The sequence below is a fragment of the Lepidochelys olivacea genome (assembly GCF_965140295.1).
Source record: "Lepidochelys olivacea isolate rLepOli2 genome assembly, chromosome: 1".
Taxonomy (NCBI): Eukaryota; Metazoa; Chordata; order Testudines; family Cheloniidae; genus Lepidochelys; species Lepidochelys olivacea.
Genome location: NC_140411.1, coordinates 265759680 through 265778816, shown reverse-complemented (window position 1 = coordinate 265778816; position 19137 = coordinate 265759680). Strand labels below are relative to the sequence as shown.

Here is a 19137-nt window from a genome sequence, read left to right as displayed (position 1 = left end):
ACTGTCTAGGTGATTCACTTCTATTTCAGCTCACTTGCTACACCCTTCCTCCATTTTAACAGCTGTGCATCACCTTTTCTCTGCCTTTAAATTTTCCTTGTGCATCTCAGGTGATGTATTCTTCCACTAACCTGTTCAATATGCCTTTCCTCCAGCCCATCAGCTGTGCCCCTTCTTTAGCTCACCCTGTTGAATCCTTCCCTTAAATCACCTCGCCAGGTTCCTCCTTCAGTTTGCTCAATGAACTCCTCATCAGGTCTGCTTTGCTAGACTCTTTCTAAACCTGGCCACCATGTTATTCCTCCAGACCAGGCATTACACACTTCAAAGGCAGCAAAGTCTCTTTTAGGTTTTATTTTGACTTCAGAAGAGAGTTACAGAAAACAAATTAGTTTCTGAGGTCATACGTAGGCATGAAATATGGAAAAGCTTCCACAAATCCCTTCCATCAATTATGTTTCTCTGGTTTACTTGCCCAATCACAAAGGTTTCGTCCCCATAATAACACTTGCACTTATACAGCATCTTCCATCCAAGAATCTCAGAGTGGTAAACATTCATTCATGAATGTAGCCTCACAATGCTCCTTTATGGTAGGGAGAGAATATGCCAATTTCACAGAGAACCTGAAGCAAAAAGAGATTAAATGAATTGCCCAAAAGTTGCACACAAAGCCTGTGGCAGACTCTAAGGCCTGGTCTACACTACGAGTTTATGTGGGATTTAGCAGCGTTAAATCCGAATTAACCCTGCACCTGTCCACACAACGAAGCCATTTTTTCGACATAAAGGGCTCTTAAAATCTATTTCTATACTCCTCCCCTACGAGGGGATTAGCGTTGAAATCAACATCGCCTTTTTGAATTAGGGTTAGTGTGGATGCAATTCGAAGGTATTGGCCTCCGGAAGCTATCCCACAGTGCACCATTGTGACCGCTCTGGACAGCACTCAGAACTCGGATGCACTGGCCAGGTGTACAGGAAAAGCCCAGGGAACTTTCGAATCTCATTTCCTGTTTGCCAGGTGAGCTCATCAGCACAGGAGACCATGCAGTCTCAGAATCAAAAAAGAGCTCCAGCATGGACCGAATGGGAGGTACTGGATCTGATCACTGTATGGGGAGAGGAATCCGTGCTATCAGAACTACGCTGCAAAAGACGAAATGCCAAAACATTACAAAAAATCTCAGAGGCCATGAGGGACAGAGGCTACATCAGGGACGCAACACAGTGCCACGTGAAACTTAAGGAGCTCAGACAAGCATACCAGAAAACCAAAGAATCAAATGGATGCTCTGGGACAGAGCCCCAGACATGCTGCTTCTATGCTGAGCTGCATGCAATTCTGGGGGGGCCGCCACCACTACCCCACCCCGTCCATGGACTCCGATGATGGGGTGCTCTCCGCCATGGCTGAGGATTTTGCGGATGGGGAAGAGAGGAGGAGGAGGACGAGCTTGGGGAAAGCACACAGCACACCGTTCTCCCCGACAGCCAGGATCTTTTTATCACCCTGACTGAAATACCCTCCCAACCCAACGAAGCTAGAGAAGGGACCTCTGGTGAGTGTACCTTTTTAAATATAATACATGTTATAAAAGCAAGCGTTTTTTAATGATTAAGTAGCCCTGAGGACTTGGGATGCATTCGTGGCCAGTACTGCTACTGGAAAAGTCTGTTAACGTGTCTGGGGATGGAGCAGAAATCCTCCAGGGACATCTCCATGAAGCTCTCCTGGAGGTACTCTAAAAGCCTTTGCAGAAGGTTTCTGGGGAGAGCAGCCTTATTCCGTCCTCCATGGTAGGACGCTTTACCACGCCATGCTAGTTGCAAGTAATCTGGTATCATTGCATGACAAAGCCTGGCAGCGTATGGTCCCAGTGTTTGCTGGTATTCAAGCAACATCTGTTCTTTACCTCTCTGTGTTATCCTCAGGAGAGTGATATCGTTCACGGTAACGTGGTTGATATAGGGGAATTTGATTAAGGGGCATTCAGAGATGCCCGTTCCTACTGGGCTGTTTGCCTGTGGCTGAAAAGAAATCCTCCCCACAGTTAGCCACGCGGTGGGAGGGGGGGCCATTGGCGCTGAGCTGTTTGCGTTTGGCTAGCAGGGATCTTCCCTGATACCAGCCAGGCGGTGGGGGGAGGGGAAAAGCGATCATCCCAGAGAATTGGATGGGGGGAGGAGGTTAGTTTGGTTTCTGCTGCTGCACGTTAACAAGAAAACTGCAGCACTAAATGGCAAACTCAACAGGCTTTGCTTGGTATGGGAAAGGTTCTGCTGTTATGAAGGTTGCAGAAGCCAAAAGACTATGGCTTACCATGGCCGCCTCCAAGCCAAATTCTGTTGCCCGGCCCTGCGTGTGTGATCTCTAACACCAAAGCCACAGGCACTCAATACAAGATGCAAAATGCGACTGTGTACCAAAATCACATGTGCTATGTAATGTGAATAGCGTTGTTCACCGTGAAAGAGTATAGCCATTGTTCTGTAAAATGTATCTTTTAAAATACTTCACTCCCTTTTTTTCCTCCAGCAGCTGCAAATGTTTCAAGCCTCCCTCCTCTGTCCCAAAGGCTATCTCAGATAAGGCGGTGAAAAAAACGCACGCGTGATAACATGTTCTCTGAGCTCATGCAGTCGTCCGGCACTGACAGAGCTGTGTGGAGGGACACAATAGCAGAATACAGGATGGTGGCCGATGAACGTGAGGAGAGGTTGGAGAGGTCTCCTCATAGGAGAGGAAACGTTGGGGATACTGTGGGATCAAACGGACATGCTCTGGCGTCTGGTGGAGGTTCATGAACGGCAGCAGGATCACAGACTGTCACGGCAGCCCCTGTTTAACTGCCCTCCCTCCTTCCCAAGTTCCATAGGCTCCTCACCCAGACGCCCAAGAATGCGGGGTGGGAGGCTCTGGGCACCCAACCACTCCACCCCAGTGGACAGCCCAAGCAACAGAAGGCTGGCATTCAACAAGTTTTAAAGTGGCCTTTTCCTTCCCTCCTACCCTCTTCCCACACCCCACCCGGGCTACCTTGTGAGTTATCTCCCTATTTTTATAATCATTTAATAAAGAATACATGTTTTTTAAATGATAGTGACTTTATTTCCTTTGCAAGCAAGCTGTGATCGAAGGGGGGAGGGCAGATGGCTTACAGAGAATTTAGAGGCAACCAAGGGGGCGGGTTTCATTAAGGAGAAACAAACAGAAGTGTCACACAGTACCCTGGCCAGTCATGAAACTGGTTTTCAAAGCTTCTCTGATGCATACCGCTTCCTGCAGTGCTCTTCGAACTGCCCTGGTGTCTGGCTGTGCGTATTCAGCGGCCAGGCGATTTGCATCAACCTCCCACCCTACCATAAACGTCTCCCCCTTACTCTCACAGAGATTGTGGAGCACACAGCAAGCAACAATAACAATGGGAATGTTGGTTACGCTGAGGTCTGAGCGAGTCAGTAAACTGCGCCAGTGACCCTTTAAACATCCAAATGCACACTCTACCACCATTCTGCACTTGCTCAGCCTACAGTTGAACAGATCCTGACTACGGTCCAGGGTGCCTGTGTACGGCTTCATGAGCCAGGGCATTAAGGGGTAGGCTGGGTCCCCAAGGATAACTAAAGGCATTTCAACATCCCCAACAGTTATTTTCTGGTCTATGAAGTAAATCCCTTCCTGCAGCTGTTTAAACAGACCAGAGTTCCTGAAGATGCAAGCGTCATGAACCTTTCCCGGCCATCCCACGTTGATGTTGGTGAAACGTCCCTTGTGATCCACCAGTGCTTGCAGCACCACTGAAAAGTACCCCTTGCAGTTTATGTACTGCCTGCCCTGGTGATCCGGTCCCAAGATAGAGATATGCATTCCGTCTATAGCCCCACCACAGTTAGGGAATCCCATTGCAGCAAAGCCATCTAATATGACCTGCACATTTCCCAGAGTCACTACCTTTGATAGCAGCAGCTCAATGATTGCACTGGCTACTTGCATCACAGCAACCCCCACAGTAGATTTGCCCACTTCAAATTGATTACCGACTGACCGGTAGCTGTCTGGCGTTGCAAGCTTCCACAGAGCTATTGCCACTTGTTTGTGAACTGTAAGGGCTGCTCTCATCTTGGTATTCTTGTGCTTCAGGGCAGGGGAAAGCAAGTCACAAAGTTTCATGAAAGTGCCCTTACACATGCGAAAGTTTCGGAGCCACTGGGAATCATCCCAGACCAGCAACACTATATGGTCCCACCACTCTGTGCTTGTTTCCTGGGCCCAGAATCGGCGTTCCACGGCATGAGCCTGCCCCATTAACACCATGATCTCCAAATTGCGGGGGAACGCGGTTTTAGAGAAAAGTGTGTTCATGTCCTCATCACCGCGCTGCCATCGCCTCCTCGCCTGGTTTTTCAGGTGGTGGTTCTGCATACACATACACGATAATGCGCAAGGTGTTTACAATGGTCATAACTGCTGGAGTGAGCTGAACGGGCTCCATGCTTGCTGTACGATGGCATCTGCTCCTGCTTGGGCAATCCAGGGAAAAGGGCGCGAGATGGTTGTTTGCCGTTGCTCTGGCGGAGGGATGGGCAACTGACAACATGGCTTACAGGGTTGGCCTACAAGGAATTAAAATCAACAAAGGGGGTGGCTTTGCGAGAAACAGAATGGCCCCCTCAAGGATAGAACTCAAAACTGGGTTTAGCAGGCCATTGATTTCATGGAGGGAGGGAGGAGAAAATGAATACAAAACAAATCTGGTCTATTTCTTGTTTTGATCCACTTCATCTATCTTTATACATCTTGCTGGCAGCAGACGGTGTAGTACGACTGCTGGCCATCATCATTTCCTGGGTGCTCGGCAGAAGACAGTGCAGTGTGACTGCTGGCCATCGTCTTCTGCTGGCTGCTGATTAAAAGACAGTGCACTGCCAGTAGGACTAAATTGCCATGAGACGAAACTTAAAAGGGAAATGACCTAGCTAAGTCACTCCCATGTTTGCCCAGGCACCCCTGACCTCATCGAGGTCAGTTAAAAGAGCACCCTGGACTACGTCGACGACGTCTACCAGTCATACTGCACTGTCTGCTGCCAAAAGGCAATTAACTGCTGCTGTGTAGCAATGCAGTACCATGTCTGCCAGCACCCAGGAGACATACGGTGACGGTGAGCTGAGCGAGCTCCATGCTTGCCGTGGTATGGTGTCTGCACAGGTAACTCAAGAAAAAAGGTGCAAAAGGATTGTCTGTCTTTGCTTTCACGGAAGGAGGAAGGGAAGGGGGGCCTGACGATATGTACCCAGAACCACCCGCGACAATGTTTTAGCCCCATCAGGCACTGGGATTTCTACCCAGAATTCAAATGGGCAATGGAGACTGCGAGAACTGTGGGATAGCTACCCACAGTGCAACGCTCTGGAAGTCGATGGTTGCCTCGGTACTGTGGACACACTCCACTGACTACGTGCACTTAGAGCATTTGTGTGGGGACACACACAATCGACTGTATAAAACCGCTTTCTACAAAACCGACTTCTATAAATTCGACCTAATTTCATAGTGTAGACAAAGATTATTTTTCACTCTACCACAGATTATCTAGTTACTTCTCATCTCAAATCACAGTGATTTACTATTCCCAGTTGGTCATCAGATGAAAATCCAACCATGATGGTTAACCTCCCAGTGACCAGTACTATTATAGCTTATTTTGAATGAGCTAATTCCTGTTAGATAGCCACTATAACCTGACCTGTCAAAATGAATTGTTGCTATCAGAATAATCTAAAAAGCTTGCCCAGAAAGTTTAAACACACTTGCTAAAACAGATACTGTTTCAGCATTTTGATTCTTAGACTTTTTTCCTGTTTACATTAGTTTCCTATTGATTTTTATTGATCAAGTTTTTAAATTAACAAAGCAAGAAGACTTCACCTTGACGCCTTAGTGCAATGCTCAAATCTAGACACTAAAAGGGATTGCAGAAATTATTGTGGAATCAGAAATTAGCCGCAACTTTCTCTTGTTTCTTTATGCAACATCCCTTGTTGTAAGAAAAGAAGGAACAGAAGCATATTTCTAAAAATGGATCACTGCAACTTGTCTGTTATCAGTGAGATATAGACCTCAGCCAGTTTAACAATGCACTGGAAAGATTCACAAGATGGTCTCAGCACTCTGACAGCCTCCTCCAGATAGTCTGCAGCTATTTTCAGAGTATTTGTAGAAGCCTTTCCCCAAAGCACAGCCTGCAAGAAATTGGAAAATGAGAAGGCAGTTGATGGACCGCGATGTCTAGATTCTTGAATCCTACTCCCAGAAGGGCTGTTCTCAGTGACAGTTGGGAGTATTTTGACAATTTCATTGTGGCTCATGAGAAGGTCAGCCACTTGGAGGGACAGGGCAGGGGAAGTCATTAGATGATGAACGGCAGACTCTACAGTCTCAGGGAGATTGCTGTGTTTCAGTAGCACGGCAGCGACTGGACCACCGATACTTCCTAGGATTCCCTTATAATTTTCATAAAGGTCCTTCACAACAGTAATCTTCTCCTGCAGAGAAGTGATGGGCCCAACCATCTTAGCATATAAACGGTGGCTGATGCTCTGCTGCACATCTTTGTCTTTCATTTCCACAACAGCCTGCATCTCTTTCAGAGAACTGATCAGGAGCTGAAGGTTCTCCTTAATGCTGAGGTTTTCCCTCACTGTAATGATGGGGAAGCTGGTGCCAAGGTGCTGATTGAGGATTCGAAATATTGTATTAGTGGAAGAGACATATATGTATATGAAATCATACAAAGTCTGGCTGGCTGCGAGCACCCTTTGTTTATCTCTCTCTGCACCAAAGATGGACAACATTTCCAGAGAAGAGATTTGACACTGAAAAACAAATCAAAAGACATAGGTGAGGAATCTAAGAGGTACAGTACCTGTATCCTGAGCTATAAATCTCTAATAATAATACCGTACACTTTTTTTTTTCAAATCAGAACTACAGTACAACTCCTCCTAAATAGTGTAGCCTCCATTAGCCTCTACATTTCATGTGTCTTGTTTTCTGGGTCAAATGTAGAACTGATGTAAGCAGGTGCAACTCCACTGATTTTCATGCTTATACTAGGAATGAATCTGACCCTTTAAGTGTAAGCAGAAATGCGGAATTAAGAGTAGGAATGAGAACATTCCTCTTGAGGAAGAACAGATTAGCTATTTATTGTTAGATTTACTATAAGTCTTTGGGAAATAATATACCTGTCTTCATCCTCACTAGCTATAATTGTTTTGGTTAAATGTAACATTTTTTCCCCTATGTATATACTGTGTGCGCCATACAAAATTAGAGCAAGGTCCTCTGTGGAGGAAGCAGAAAGGTACTAGGTCCATAAGGGGCATTCTTCAGTCACAGGGCAGAATGGCTCAGGACTGGGAGTCAGGCACACTATTTCTTCCTTATTCTGGAGTAGTGAGCATCTGCTCAGCATGCACGTGTTGCTGAATGTTGTAATCCTGATATTCAACTAAGGTTATGTACACATTGCTTAGCCAGCATTCCACAGCTCTTGGTAGGTTGAGACACAAGCAAACTCACTGATTGGACTTTCATTTTATCATTCTTTTGACTGCTAGGGAGAAACTCTGCCCTACTTCTTGCACAGCGGTGGTGAAGGGTAAGAGTTTCTCCACCTCTGTTAGCCCCTTCTCAGTGCACAAGAGGGGAGGATCTAGCACTTGAAATGTCAACAAAAAAGATTAGTGATGGGCAAGCCAGACTAAATCTTTTCCCCAGACTCAAGAGCTCTGAAAGAGTTGTGATTAACATTCTTTAAACAAAAAAGTCAGATATCCCTGAATTTACTGGTTTGGGCTGTAAGTGGAAGTTCTGAAAAACCATGAGAAAGACCATTTGTGTGTTCTGTATTCCAGTAGAAACCACCAGTTATCTCCCAAGAAACTCTGTTCTCTTTACATTTCCAGTCTGATTTTCAGATTAATACAGTTCAGATAAGCATCTGAATTGGAAAGAAATGACGATTTTATGAGGTTTCTCCAGCACTAATTCAGATCTATCTCAAAAGGGCAGAAGGATTGTTGGATGTATTTCCTGCTCATGAAGGGCTCAACTCTGCTTCCTTTTAAATCGGTTGCTATTTTTCCATTGACTTCAGTAGGAGCAGAATCAGGCCTGAAATGTGTTATGTTCTTGTGCAAGATAATACAAGTTCTAACAATGACCTAAGAACTATTGGTAACAAAATGGAAACCAAGAAGAATTCCAAGCACTGTATCAGTGGCTGGCATGTGGGATTTACCAAGTCTTTATAAGAAAGAAAATATTTTAAAATATTAAACAAATCTTAAAATATTTACAAATATGGTATTTCCTAGTGTACATGGAGGAATAACTGTTCATTTCTTGTTAAATGATTGCCAATCACATTCTAACCTATAGGACGAAGACTCCAGAACAGAAGGATTAACACTGACCAGAAACCTTACAGATGTAGAAAAGGAGTACTTGTGGCACGATAGAGACTAACAAGGTGCCACAAGTCCTCCTTTTCTTTTTGCGAATACAGACTAACACGGCTGCTACTCTGAAACCTTACGGATGTAGTATCAAGGAGTTGAATTTGGCAGGAAGCCCTGCACAAACTGGATGAATGCTTAAAGGGAACAAAGCTTAGGTGATGGTATTTCTATATCAGTCAGAGAAGAAAAGGCACATTCCTGCACCTCCATCCACTCGGGATGTGATATCATCAGGTCTTGCAATCTAAACTAGATGACCCTGGTCAGTACTTGAATGGGAGACTTTAAAATAAAAACAGAAATCAGAATGTTGCACAGAATTAGTGCTTATGTAGTTAGAATTCTCTCTCTGTGCTGATTTCTTGCACACCCAAAACTCTGATGTCAAGAGGATTTTTGTGCCTGATTCTCTATTGAACCAATGTCTCGTCATTCAGAGGAAAACCAAACTGGAAATTATGGATTAACCTTTCCTCACCTGGCAGTAGAACAGAGCTTTTCCTGCAGTCTCAGAATGTATCCATTTTGACTTGAGGAAGGGTCTGTCAGTTGGTGTGGCCATGGAGATTGCATCTGACACGCAGGAGGTCCCTCTACCCAAAGTGTGATGCACGGCCATGAGTCTGTCTTTTTGTGAGACTCCCAGCATGGAGTTTAAATGGGATTAGTGTTGGAGTACAGGCTCCCCTGCTGTGACAGAGGTTTGTACTACCAAGCATATATTTGGTGGTATATACTCTTCTATTTGTGTTGGACTGCCTATGACTTCTCTTTTGGAATTCACAGATTTACAGCTACAGCAGAACACGTAGCTGTTTGTGATTATGTTTGCAGGGCACTCAAGTTTATGAAGTATATATTGTTAGAAATGTTTTTGATGGAACATGTGTTAGATGCATATGAATTTGTACTGTACCAGTTCCTTTCATAAACAGAAGGCTGCAGGTTCTAGGGTTGTGAATCAAATTGTTTTACCAACATGAAATAAACTAAACAATTTTAAAATTGAAAGGGGGACAGAGAAACAATGAGCTGAGGCTGGGTATAGCGTCCAGAGAGCAGTGTTACACTAAAATAATCTACAAACCAGGCAGGCAACAGGACCCAACTGTAGCAACAATCCCTGCAGACCTAGGTCATCACATTCCACCAGAAACAGCCAGAGAAATCCAGTGAAAAGAGAATTTACTGTCCTGCACATCTACAGCTGATTACAGAGCTCTGACTAAAAAGCAGGTAGGTAGCCTTTATGATTTGCTGTGTAGAATCCCTTAAAAATATTTATGTTGGGCTGCAGAGGCTGACTTATAGTATGCACAAAGATTTAAATAAATATATATGGACAGCTTGGATATTGACTATAGGAGTAATATAACATCATCTGAAAAGTGTCAATGCCAAAGAGGGAGAGGGTTATGATGTTCAGAGGAGGTATAATAGGATAAACTGAAATAATCCTAGATTGGCCAGCAATAAAGAATATGAACTAATAGGCCTCTTCCACTTCTTAAATTTCTATTATACTAATAACATTCACAATAGTTGTGCTCCATTCAGCACATTTCATCCTCTCCAAATGTCTACAATACAGTACTAACCAACAACCTTTAACAGAGAACTCATTAGAGGGAAAGGACCCAAATACCACTCTGAGGAAGAAAGAAGCCTGTTCTGTTTTCCTTAGGCAGAATTGAAAAGAAATCATACCTGCTTTCACAAGGCTTTGTTTCAGTTCAGTTCACGGCTTTTCATCAAAATCACAAACTCCTAGTGTACATGAACAATACCTCCTCCATCCTGAAAGGAAAAAGAAGCATGAGTTGAAGAGATTGCCCTATTTATTTTTTTTTGACAGAACTTCAAAAGAAGTGTGTGAAGGAAATGCAGTAGATGTAATATATTTGGATTTTCATAGATCAGTGTAAATTTTCCACACAATGTTACTAATTATATAAATTCCAATTGGCTTGTGGCTGAACATGGTCACTTGGATCGAAGGCTGGTTGAAGGGCGACTCAAAAAATGATATATAACAATGCAACCTGCTGAGGAAAGGAGTGGCGTCTAGTGGAGTACCACCAGGTAGGTGACAGCTGATTCTAAATTGGCAAGTGTTGCAAAAACTAGTAAGGACAGACAAATGATATGAAGGAGCCTAGTACTAGAAATAGCTATGTGATCTACCATATCTTAGATATTTGTGAGGTGCCTATCATTGTATTATCTAAGCACCAATAACAAAATGAGTGGAAAAATGCAGGCTAGTACACAAAAATAACCCCAAACCCAGATTGTCAATGAGAAGGAGGATAATGCAAAAATAGAAACCAGAAAACCTATGCACCCAGGGATGAAGGTGAATCGCATAGTAGGTATGATTTGTTAATGTAACACAGAAGCAAAAAAGGCCAAGAAGTGTCAGGCTGCATGTAAAAAGGCAACATGTCTTGGGGCAGGGGAATAATACTCCCTTCTAGGGCAGTGCTAGAAAAATAGTGACAAACTAGAGACTGTTTAGACAAGGACAACACAAATTATTAGGGGGAAGCCTGTAGGGAAAGATTGAAAGAGCTAAAATGATATATTACAGCTTGGTTAAGTGATAACTAGAGCCAGATTCTGCCTAGCCTTTACGGTGGTTAGGCCAAGCAGCCTGTGCACTCAGGCAGAATTGCAGACCTTGCAGTCAGGGGAGCAGTGTCTGCTCAGTTCCTACTTTCCCAGGCACACAGCATTCCCAAAAGAAGTGTGAGAGAAGATGGGCCTATAGTACTCCCACCAATTGCACTGGAGCAGGACTGACACACAATGGGGAGAAGGTCGCTACCCACAAAAGGGTGTGGAAGTGGATGTGTTCTCTCCTGTGGCCAGGGGGAGTTGAGAGAGAGATTTTTTCTCTGAGGCAGGATGCCTCCTAGTGCTCCAACTAGGGCAGTGCAATTAAGCATCACCCCTTAATATGGACAGTGCCTAAACGGCATGCTCTAACTAAATTTGCAACAAGATAACCATCTTCAGATATTTGACGGATGGAGAAAATTTCTATGGTGATAGGGAAATAAACAGGAATACTGAGATCAAATTAAGAAAGCGAACATTTAGGTTAAATATCAGGGCAAAAATACACTGAGATATATTAGGTGATGTGGAAGGTAGTATAAGTTAGGCCTTGGCTACTCACAAAAGTTGTGCCATATTAAATATTCCGGTATAGTTAAAGCCATACATTCCCCTCTGTGGCTAATACTGGTATAAAGGTGCTTATTCCAGGATTACTTATTCCCCTTTGGGAACAGGAATTCTTAGGCTCTGCAGAATTCAATATTTATTTTTTTTCAATTTCAACAATATTGATTTTGATTTTTTTTAAAAAATGTTTATTCTTACAGTTACAGGAATGAAGGGGGGATAGGGTTGGGGTTAGGGCAGTGCTGACAGCAGGGCTGCAGGGGGCTCCATGTGCAGTCGAGGGGCCCAATACACCCATGCATAAGGTGTGAGGGATGCTGTGGTCCTGGCCAGCCAGAGCAGAGATCCCTGGACCTGCAAGGAGGACGAGGCCCAAGCCACAGGGTGCTGCTGAACAGTTTCTGCCCCAGATAACCTCTGCACTTCTGGCTGGTGAGTGAGTGGGGCCAGGACAGCAGGACTGCAGAGCGCTACCTCTGTGAGGTAGCTGTGAGGCCGATGACACCCCATCTCTGTAGGCGCAAAGTGTGGGGAAGGCTGTAGTCCTGGCAGGGCAGAGCAGAGACCATTGGCCAGGGCTGCAAAGAGGAGGATGAGCTCTCAGCTGTGTGGGGGAGGCCACCCTACTTCTGAATGGCTCCTGCATGGGGATGGGCGCTTGGGGGCAACTCCTCCTCCTTGCAGGCCTGGCTGGGACTCTGCTCTGTCCCACCAGAACCGCAGTCTTCCTCACACTTTGTGACTGCAGGGATTAGGTGTTACCGACACCAGCCCTGAAGTGGCGCAGGGAACCCTGATAGCAGGGCTGCAGAGGGCTCCCTTTGTTGCTACAGGACTCGTGACACCCGAATCCTGGAGAGGCCAGGTGCAGGAAAGGCTGCAGGCCTGTTGGGGCAGAGAAGAGACTCGCAGACCCAGCACTTCCAGCTGGTGTGACAGCAGGGCTGTGACAGCGGGGCTGCAAAGGGCTTTCTTCACTGCCACAGAGCCAATCACACCTGATCCCTGGGGCCACAGGGTGGGGGTAGGGGAGGGGAAACTGCACGTGCGCTGTTACCAATGGCTATTTTTTCATTGATTTCAGTGCGTCAGCTGAAAGAAATGTTTAGCAACATCTATCCATTGTTATCCAATCCTGCCAAGCCTAACTATACTGCTACATGGCACCTTTATACTAGTATAATTGTGTCCACACTAGTGGTTTTACTGTCATAACTATTTTGGTAATGCGAAATTATTACACTGATAGAAAAACTGTGTGTAGAACAAGGTTTTGACTTCGACTTTCTCAGATTCCCTTAGACTTATTTTATACCAACTTGCTAATATGTGAATAAGTGTAAGGGATTCAAGTCAGTTTAATGTATGGACCAAAGAGCCGGAAGAAGGAATAAGCTACAGGAAGGACAGGCCTACTTTACCTTAAACATGTGATAACACTGATCTGTGAGCTGCTTTTTTGATACACTCCTCTCTTCTAGACCATTGGTGGCATGATTTACACCTACTCAAATTCCCTTGCAGTCAGTCAGATTCATTCATTGGGCTAAATTCAAAGGTGATGTCAGTTCACAATGCTAAGCAGGTAAAAGTTTAAGGAAGTCTATTGTGGTGTAATGTATATGTTGGACAGATACAGAAGTTGTAAATTATGTCATTTTAAGACTACTTCAAGACAAATTGAGTCACACCTCTGGATTTGACTTGTTGGGTCTAAAGTGAACCACTGACCTACAGGCTCTGTATCCCAGTTCCCAATGCAATCCAGTCCCCTTCTAGTGTTCTGGGTTTTAAAGATGGTAACAAACCTTATTTTTCCTCTCTCTGCAGCTCTTCTCTGAAGAATGGCTCTGAGTGACCTCCTCTACCCAGATAACCCGAAGAGACGTCAAGAAGTGATCCGTCTGCACCAGGAGCTGCTGGACTGCATGTTGGTTAATTTCCATGCCACGGATGAACTGATTGCAGTACTGAATGCACACTTGGGGTGTACAATTGCCCAGATTAAGATGGAAAAGGGTGGCACAATCAAGGAAAACTGTGACATTATCATCCAAGCCATGAGTGAGATCCAACAGGAAGTATGGAAGATTGACAAAGAAATGAAGGAAATGCTGGAGCCAATGCTGTACCAAAAGCTTTATGATATCAAAGAGCCAGAGATGGAGAAAATTGCAATAGCACACAAAGTTTTTTCGATTGTTCTAGGAGAAGCTACTTCCATTGCTGGTATGGTAGCTGTAAAACTAATCGGCTCAAATATGATAATTATTGCTGTTAATAAGCTGGTCACTCTGCTAGCCCAGATTGGTGCTTCTGTTCTTGGAGGTATTGGTGTTGCCATTCTTGGGCTAGGTATTGACATGATCCTCCAGGCCATCCTGGGAGCAGTTGAGAGGGATCAACTTCTGGGAATTGTTAAAAGTTATGAGGAGCATCTGGTCGAATTTAAGGCAGCCTCAGAAAAATATCAGCGTGCCATAACTGAAGTAACATCTATGGTGAAATGTAAAATTAAATAAATGGCTTTTAATGTTCTCTCTGGCTGTCACAATGACCACACCAGTTATGCTTATATTAACTTTTCTGATTCTTTATGGTAGAGTGAGTGCTCTTACTTCTTTTTTAGCAGCACATAAGATAGCCATGAAAATGGGGGCCTTGATGGCTCAGGACATTGGCACAGAAAAATTGGTTCAAGCCCACTACAAGTAGGTAGTGTATGACAGTACCTGCTCCAGATGTATGGTAGCTTGTGTGAACCAAGTTGGTTATTTCCAATCCACTTCCAAATGCTCAAAGTACAAAAATCATCATCATCATAACTATCACTAATTTCTACAGTCTGGAAAAAGGCCAGGTTAACATGAGACACTTTTGCTGGATTAGTAATGTCAGTTAGGGACATGATTTTTAAATGACATTTCTATACCACAAGAACCCTAGTGGAGATGTAATTATACTGGCAATAAAATAAAATAAAATAAATGTTTTTGCTGAAATAAGATGCATCTACACTAGGAGGGCTTGCTGCTATAAGTATATTGGCAAATCTTTTCCAATGTAGATGCACCTTATTTCAGTAACCTTTATAGGGGAAGATCAAAGAATATTTAACTGCCATTTCCTGTAACTATTGGACCAGTTTGGTGGAGCCATCCAGTGCCCATCTTAAAATAAATTCTAATCCTGACAGATTTTGGTTTGGAAAATTCCCTAAACCCTGTAGTAAAGATAAGTTGGCTCTAGTATTCCAGGGGGGTTTATCTACAGTATCTCTTACTATACTTTCTGTATCTTCATTATGGCCCTGCTCCTATAAACACACATGTAATTAACCTTGTGTAAGTGTGTAGTCCCATTAGGGTCATTGGGACTATATACATGCAAAAGTGTTTGCAGGATCGTTGGCCTATAAATCATAGGACTTGTTATGCTATTTTATTTTATTTTCCTTTAAAGTGATTCACATGATAGTGATGTGAGCATACGGAGGGCTTGTTCAATACCGTTCTGAGTTTCATACATCATTACAGGAATAGCACAAAATTAAATGTCCTTAACTCACATATTTTGTAAACAAAAGGCTAGAGCAGAAAGTTTGATTTGTATTCTCTCTCTTTCTCTGACATGCTGTGATTTGTTTCTTTGCTTTGTTCTTTGCAAAAAATTGTAATTTAAAATGAATTAGAAATATACATTATAGGTTTTGAGAGTTCTCCTTCCTGTGTGTGGCTGATTTAGTGCATATGTACGTGTTCCTTCTATCTCAAAAATCAAACCACATCTACATAATTCACAGTACTTACTAAGGGAAAGATTACAATCTCTATTATAGGATGCCATATATAAATTGCTCTGCATATATATATTATCATTTATAGATCAGTGTTCATCTCACGCTCCCCATCATTACCTGGCCCGGGCCAGGGAAGCTAATGATTCAACCAGCAGACCCAATTCGGCGATGAAATCTGGTCACATGCCACCTGAGGCACGTTGTGCATATGCTAAGAACAAGATTCCAGGGCTGTACACAGGTCCATCTTTTCATACTCCACAAATATGATATTGTTACCAAACAATTCAGAAATATTCATTAATACTTAACAGTGGTTTTCTATAATAGTAATAACTGGCTCACATCTGTGAAAAACTACTATATTGGGGACATTGTAGCAGAGTAGCTCCTTCTCTTTTCATCCCCTTCCCATTCTCTTTTTCCACTTTTTAATCTTTTCTTCTCCCTCTATCTCCCCTCCTTCTCTTTAAATCCCTCTTCCCTTTTCTCTCTTGTCCTTCCCTTTTCTAGGTCTCATTTTCTCTGTAGGCTGCAGCCCTAGAAGACAATGCAGTTGTGTACACTTCAGTTTGTCTGATCCATTCAGCAAAAGGGCATTGGGAGGACCTACAGACACACACCTAGCAATAAGAAAAGGAGGACTTGTGGCACCTTAGAGACTAACCAATTTATTAGAGCATAAGCTTTCGTGAGCTACAGCTCACTTCCTCAGATGCATATCGTGGAAACTGCAGCAGGCTTTATATATACACAGAGAATATGAAACAATACCTATTCCCACCCCACTGTCCTGCTGGTAATAGCTTATCTAAAGTGATTTCCAGCACAAATCCAGGTTTTCTCACCCTCCACCCCCCCACACAAATTCACTCTCCTGCTGGTGATAGCCCATCCAAAGTGACAACTCTTTACACAATGTGCATGACAATCAAGCTGGGCTATTTCCTGCACAAATCCAGGTTCTCACATCCCCCCCACCCCCATACACACACAAACTCACTCTCCTGCTGGTAATAGCTCATCCAAACTGACCACTCTTCAAGTTAAAATCCAAGTTAAACCAGAACATCTGGGGGGGGGGGGGTAGGAAAAAACAAGAGGAAACAGGCTACCTTGCATAATGACTTAGCCACTCCAAGTCTCTATTTAAGCCTAAATTAATAGTATCCAATTTGCAAATGAATTCCAATTCAGCAGTTTCTCGCTGGAGTCTGGATTTGAAGTTATTTTGTTTTAAGATAGCGACCTTCATGTCTGTGATCGCGTGACCAGAGAGATTGAAGTGTTCTCCGACTGGTTTATGAATGTTATAATTCTTGACATCTGATTTGTGTCCATTTATTCTTTTACGTAGAGACTGTCCAGTTTGACCAATGTACATGGCAGAGGGGCATTGCTGGCACATGATGGCATATATCACATTGGTGGATGTGCAGGTGAACGAGCCTCTGATAGTGTGGCTGATGTTATTAGGCCCTGTGATGGTGTCCCCTGAATAGATATGTGGGCACAGTTGGCAACGGGCCCACATATCTGTAGCTCACGAAAGCTTATGCTCTAATAAATTGGTTAGTCTCTAAGGTGCCACAAGTCCTCCTTTTCTTTTTGCGAATACAGACTAACACGGCTGTTACTCTGACACCTAGCAATCTATCTCGGGAGACAAACCCCCATAAACCATTAGGAAATCCCCAGTAAAAATTATAAAAATGTAAAGACAAAGAAAATTTCATTCACCTTTCTATATTTCCTTGACAATGGTGGGAAAGAAGGAAAGACAAATCCACTGGGGAAGGAGAAGGGAGAAGAGGGTGCTCATCTCTGTGAAATACTCCTATCAGAGGTTGTGGCAGGCAAGCTGTCCCACAGAATATGGAGCATGGGGGCAGTGACCTCACAGAGGCCTGTGGCAGGTCAGCAGTCCTGCATGATCCAGATGAGGCAGCTACCTCACAGAGGTATATGCAGATAAACCAGACAGGAGGAACCTTGTGCTTTACCTTGAAACAGGCTAAAGTCAACTGTAAATTAGCCCAGACATTTACCAAATTCTTCTTTCTAAATCCAACAAAAGTATAATTTGGGTGGTTATTTTTATTTGTAAGGGGACTGTTGGCCCCTTACTAAAATTTAATGTTTTTTTGGGCTGTGAAAAAATGTATGCCCTGACCACAGTAGTTAGGTCAACCTAACCCTGGATGGAGAGGAAGGAAGGAAAAGTCATTGGGAGAGAATGAAGAAGGGACAAAGGGCATATGACAGAGATTGGAAGTACCTGTGAGAGGACTGGGGAAAAAAAAAAGGATGGCGATTATAGTTGTAACCACTAGGATTTTATTTTTTGGTAAAATTTTCCCCATGTTGCTATTAGTTCAGCTTCCCTATTAGCAGCAAAGATGAGAGCAGATCAGGGTACAAGTGGCTACTAGCATTTAAAGCATCTTGCCATGTAACAGTACTGCCAAGTCTTGTAACATTTGGTGTTTTTCTTAAAGTCCCAGCTCCTGAAAATATGTAATTATGTAAGAATTTCAGCTTTAAAACAAAGAAGGCTTTAGTGCTTATGGCTTCGGAGGAAAGGATGAAAAAGTTATTTAAGTGCAGCATAAAGTTCAAAAACTATAAGGCAAATCAAAAGAACCCAACATTTTATATTTTAAACCAATCTCAAGATTTTTGGGGGGGTGTGGGAGAACTGACTCATGATTCTTGACTGGGTGGAGTTGGTAATATGACATGTAGCTACATTTAGCCTGCACCAGGGGCAAGAGAGGGAAAAAAGCACATGTGGGCACTGGAAGTGCTGGCCTGGAATGGGCAGGACATATTAGGCGGTAGGAGCAGAGAAGGGAGAAATCAGAAGCGCAGGAAACCAGCAGGAGGCCTATCTGGTGCCTGCAATTTAGGCCTGGTCTGCACTAAAAGGTTAGGTTGACCCAGTTGTGTCACTCAGGGGAGTGAAAATCCACAGCCCAGTGTACACAGCCCTAGGTCGATGGAAGAATTCTTCCCTGGACCTCGCGTCTCCGGAGGTGGATTAACTACGCTGGCAGGAGAACGCCTCCGATCGGCGCAGCCCGTGTCTACACCGAAGCTGGGGCTGGCTGGATTAAACCAAAAGCACTTTCCCCTGGTGCGAAGGGCCAGAGAAGCAGAGGACTCAGCGAAGCCCGGGATCACGCGCTGGGAAAACAGCAGAGGCGGTGCAGGGCAAAGGCGCCCAACCAGGGCACCGAGCACAGCCTGGGGGCAGAAGCTGCGCGAGAGCCGAGGCGGCGAGCAGGGCGCGTGACAGCAGGAGGGGCGGGGCAGGGGGCGAGGGGAGCTCAGAGAAGGTCACGCAGCCTGGTAACCCCGGGAGCCGGAGGCGGGGCATAAGCAGCCCCGCCCCCAGCCCGTCAGCGCCTGTCGGCCCGCGCAGCCTCGCGGCGTGCCCAGAGCTGGGACACGCCCCCTCCTCCGCTGTTACCGCCCCTTTCCACTGCAGCCTCACGTGATCCCCCTCTCGGGCGACTGGGCTAATAGGCGGCAGAGCCCGCTTCCCTCCTTCCGCCGCACCATCGAGCCTGAGGAGGTCTGTTCTAGAGCGGCCCGGGGAGGGCGACGCTCCGGCGGCC

General features: G+C 44.5%; 2 protein-coding genes across 4 annotated transcripts; one reads left to right on the top strand and one right to left on the bottom strand.

The window, feature by feature from the left end:
- Positions 1-3113: 3113 nt before the first annotated feature.
- LOC311522474 (uncharacterized protein C12orf60) lies at positions 3114-19100 on the bottom strand. Of its 2 annotated transcripts, none has more exons than XM_084631854.1 (3): positions 19014-19100; positions 10237-10326; positions 3114-6879 (listed from the first exon to the last, which is right to left on the bottom strand). In XM_084631854.1, exon 3 carries the CDS (start codon positions 6856-6858, stop codon positions 6088-6090), a length of 771 nt encoding a protein of 256 aa, XP_084487980.1. In that variant the 5' UTR covers positions 6859-6879; positions 10237-10326; positions 19014-19100; the 3' UTR covers positions 3114-6087. The 2 variants fall into 2 exon arrangements, with proteins under 2 accessions (XP_084487980.1, XP_084487981.1); XM_084631855.1 differs by lacking the exon at positions 19014-19100 and adding an exon at positions 13527-13597.
- SMCO3 (single-pass membrane protein with coiled-coil domains 3) lies at positions 9692-15346 on the top strand. Of its 2 annotated transcripts, none has more exons than XM_084631875.1 (2): positions 9692-9765; positions 13549-15346. In XM_084631875.1, exon 2 carries the CDS (start codon positions 13563-13565, stop codon positions 14238-14240), a length of 678 nt encoding a protein of 225 aa, XP_084488001.1. In that variant the 5' UTR covers positions 9692-9765; positions 13549-13562; the 3' UTR covers positions 14241-15346. The 2 variants fall into 2 exon arrangements, with proteins under 2 accessions (XP_084488001.1, XP_084488002.1); XM_084631876.1 differs by lacking the exon at positions 9692-9765 and adding an exon at positions 10378-10611.
- Positions 19101-19137: the final 37 nt, after the last annotated feature.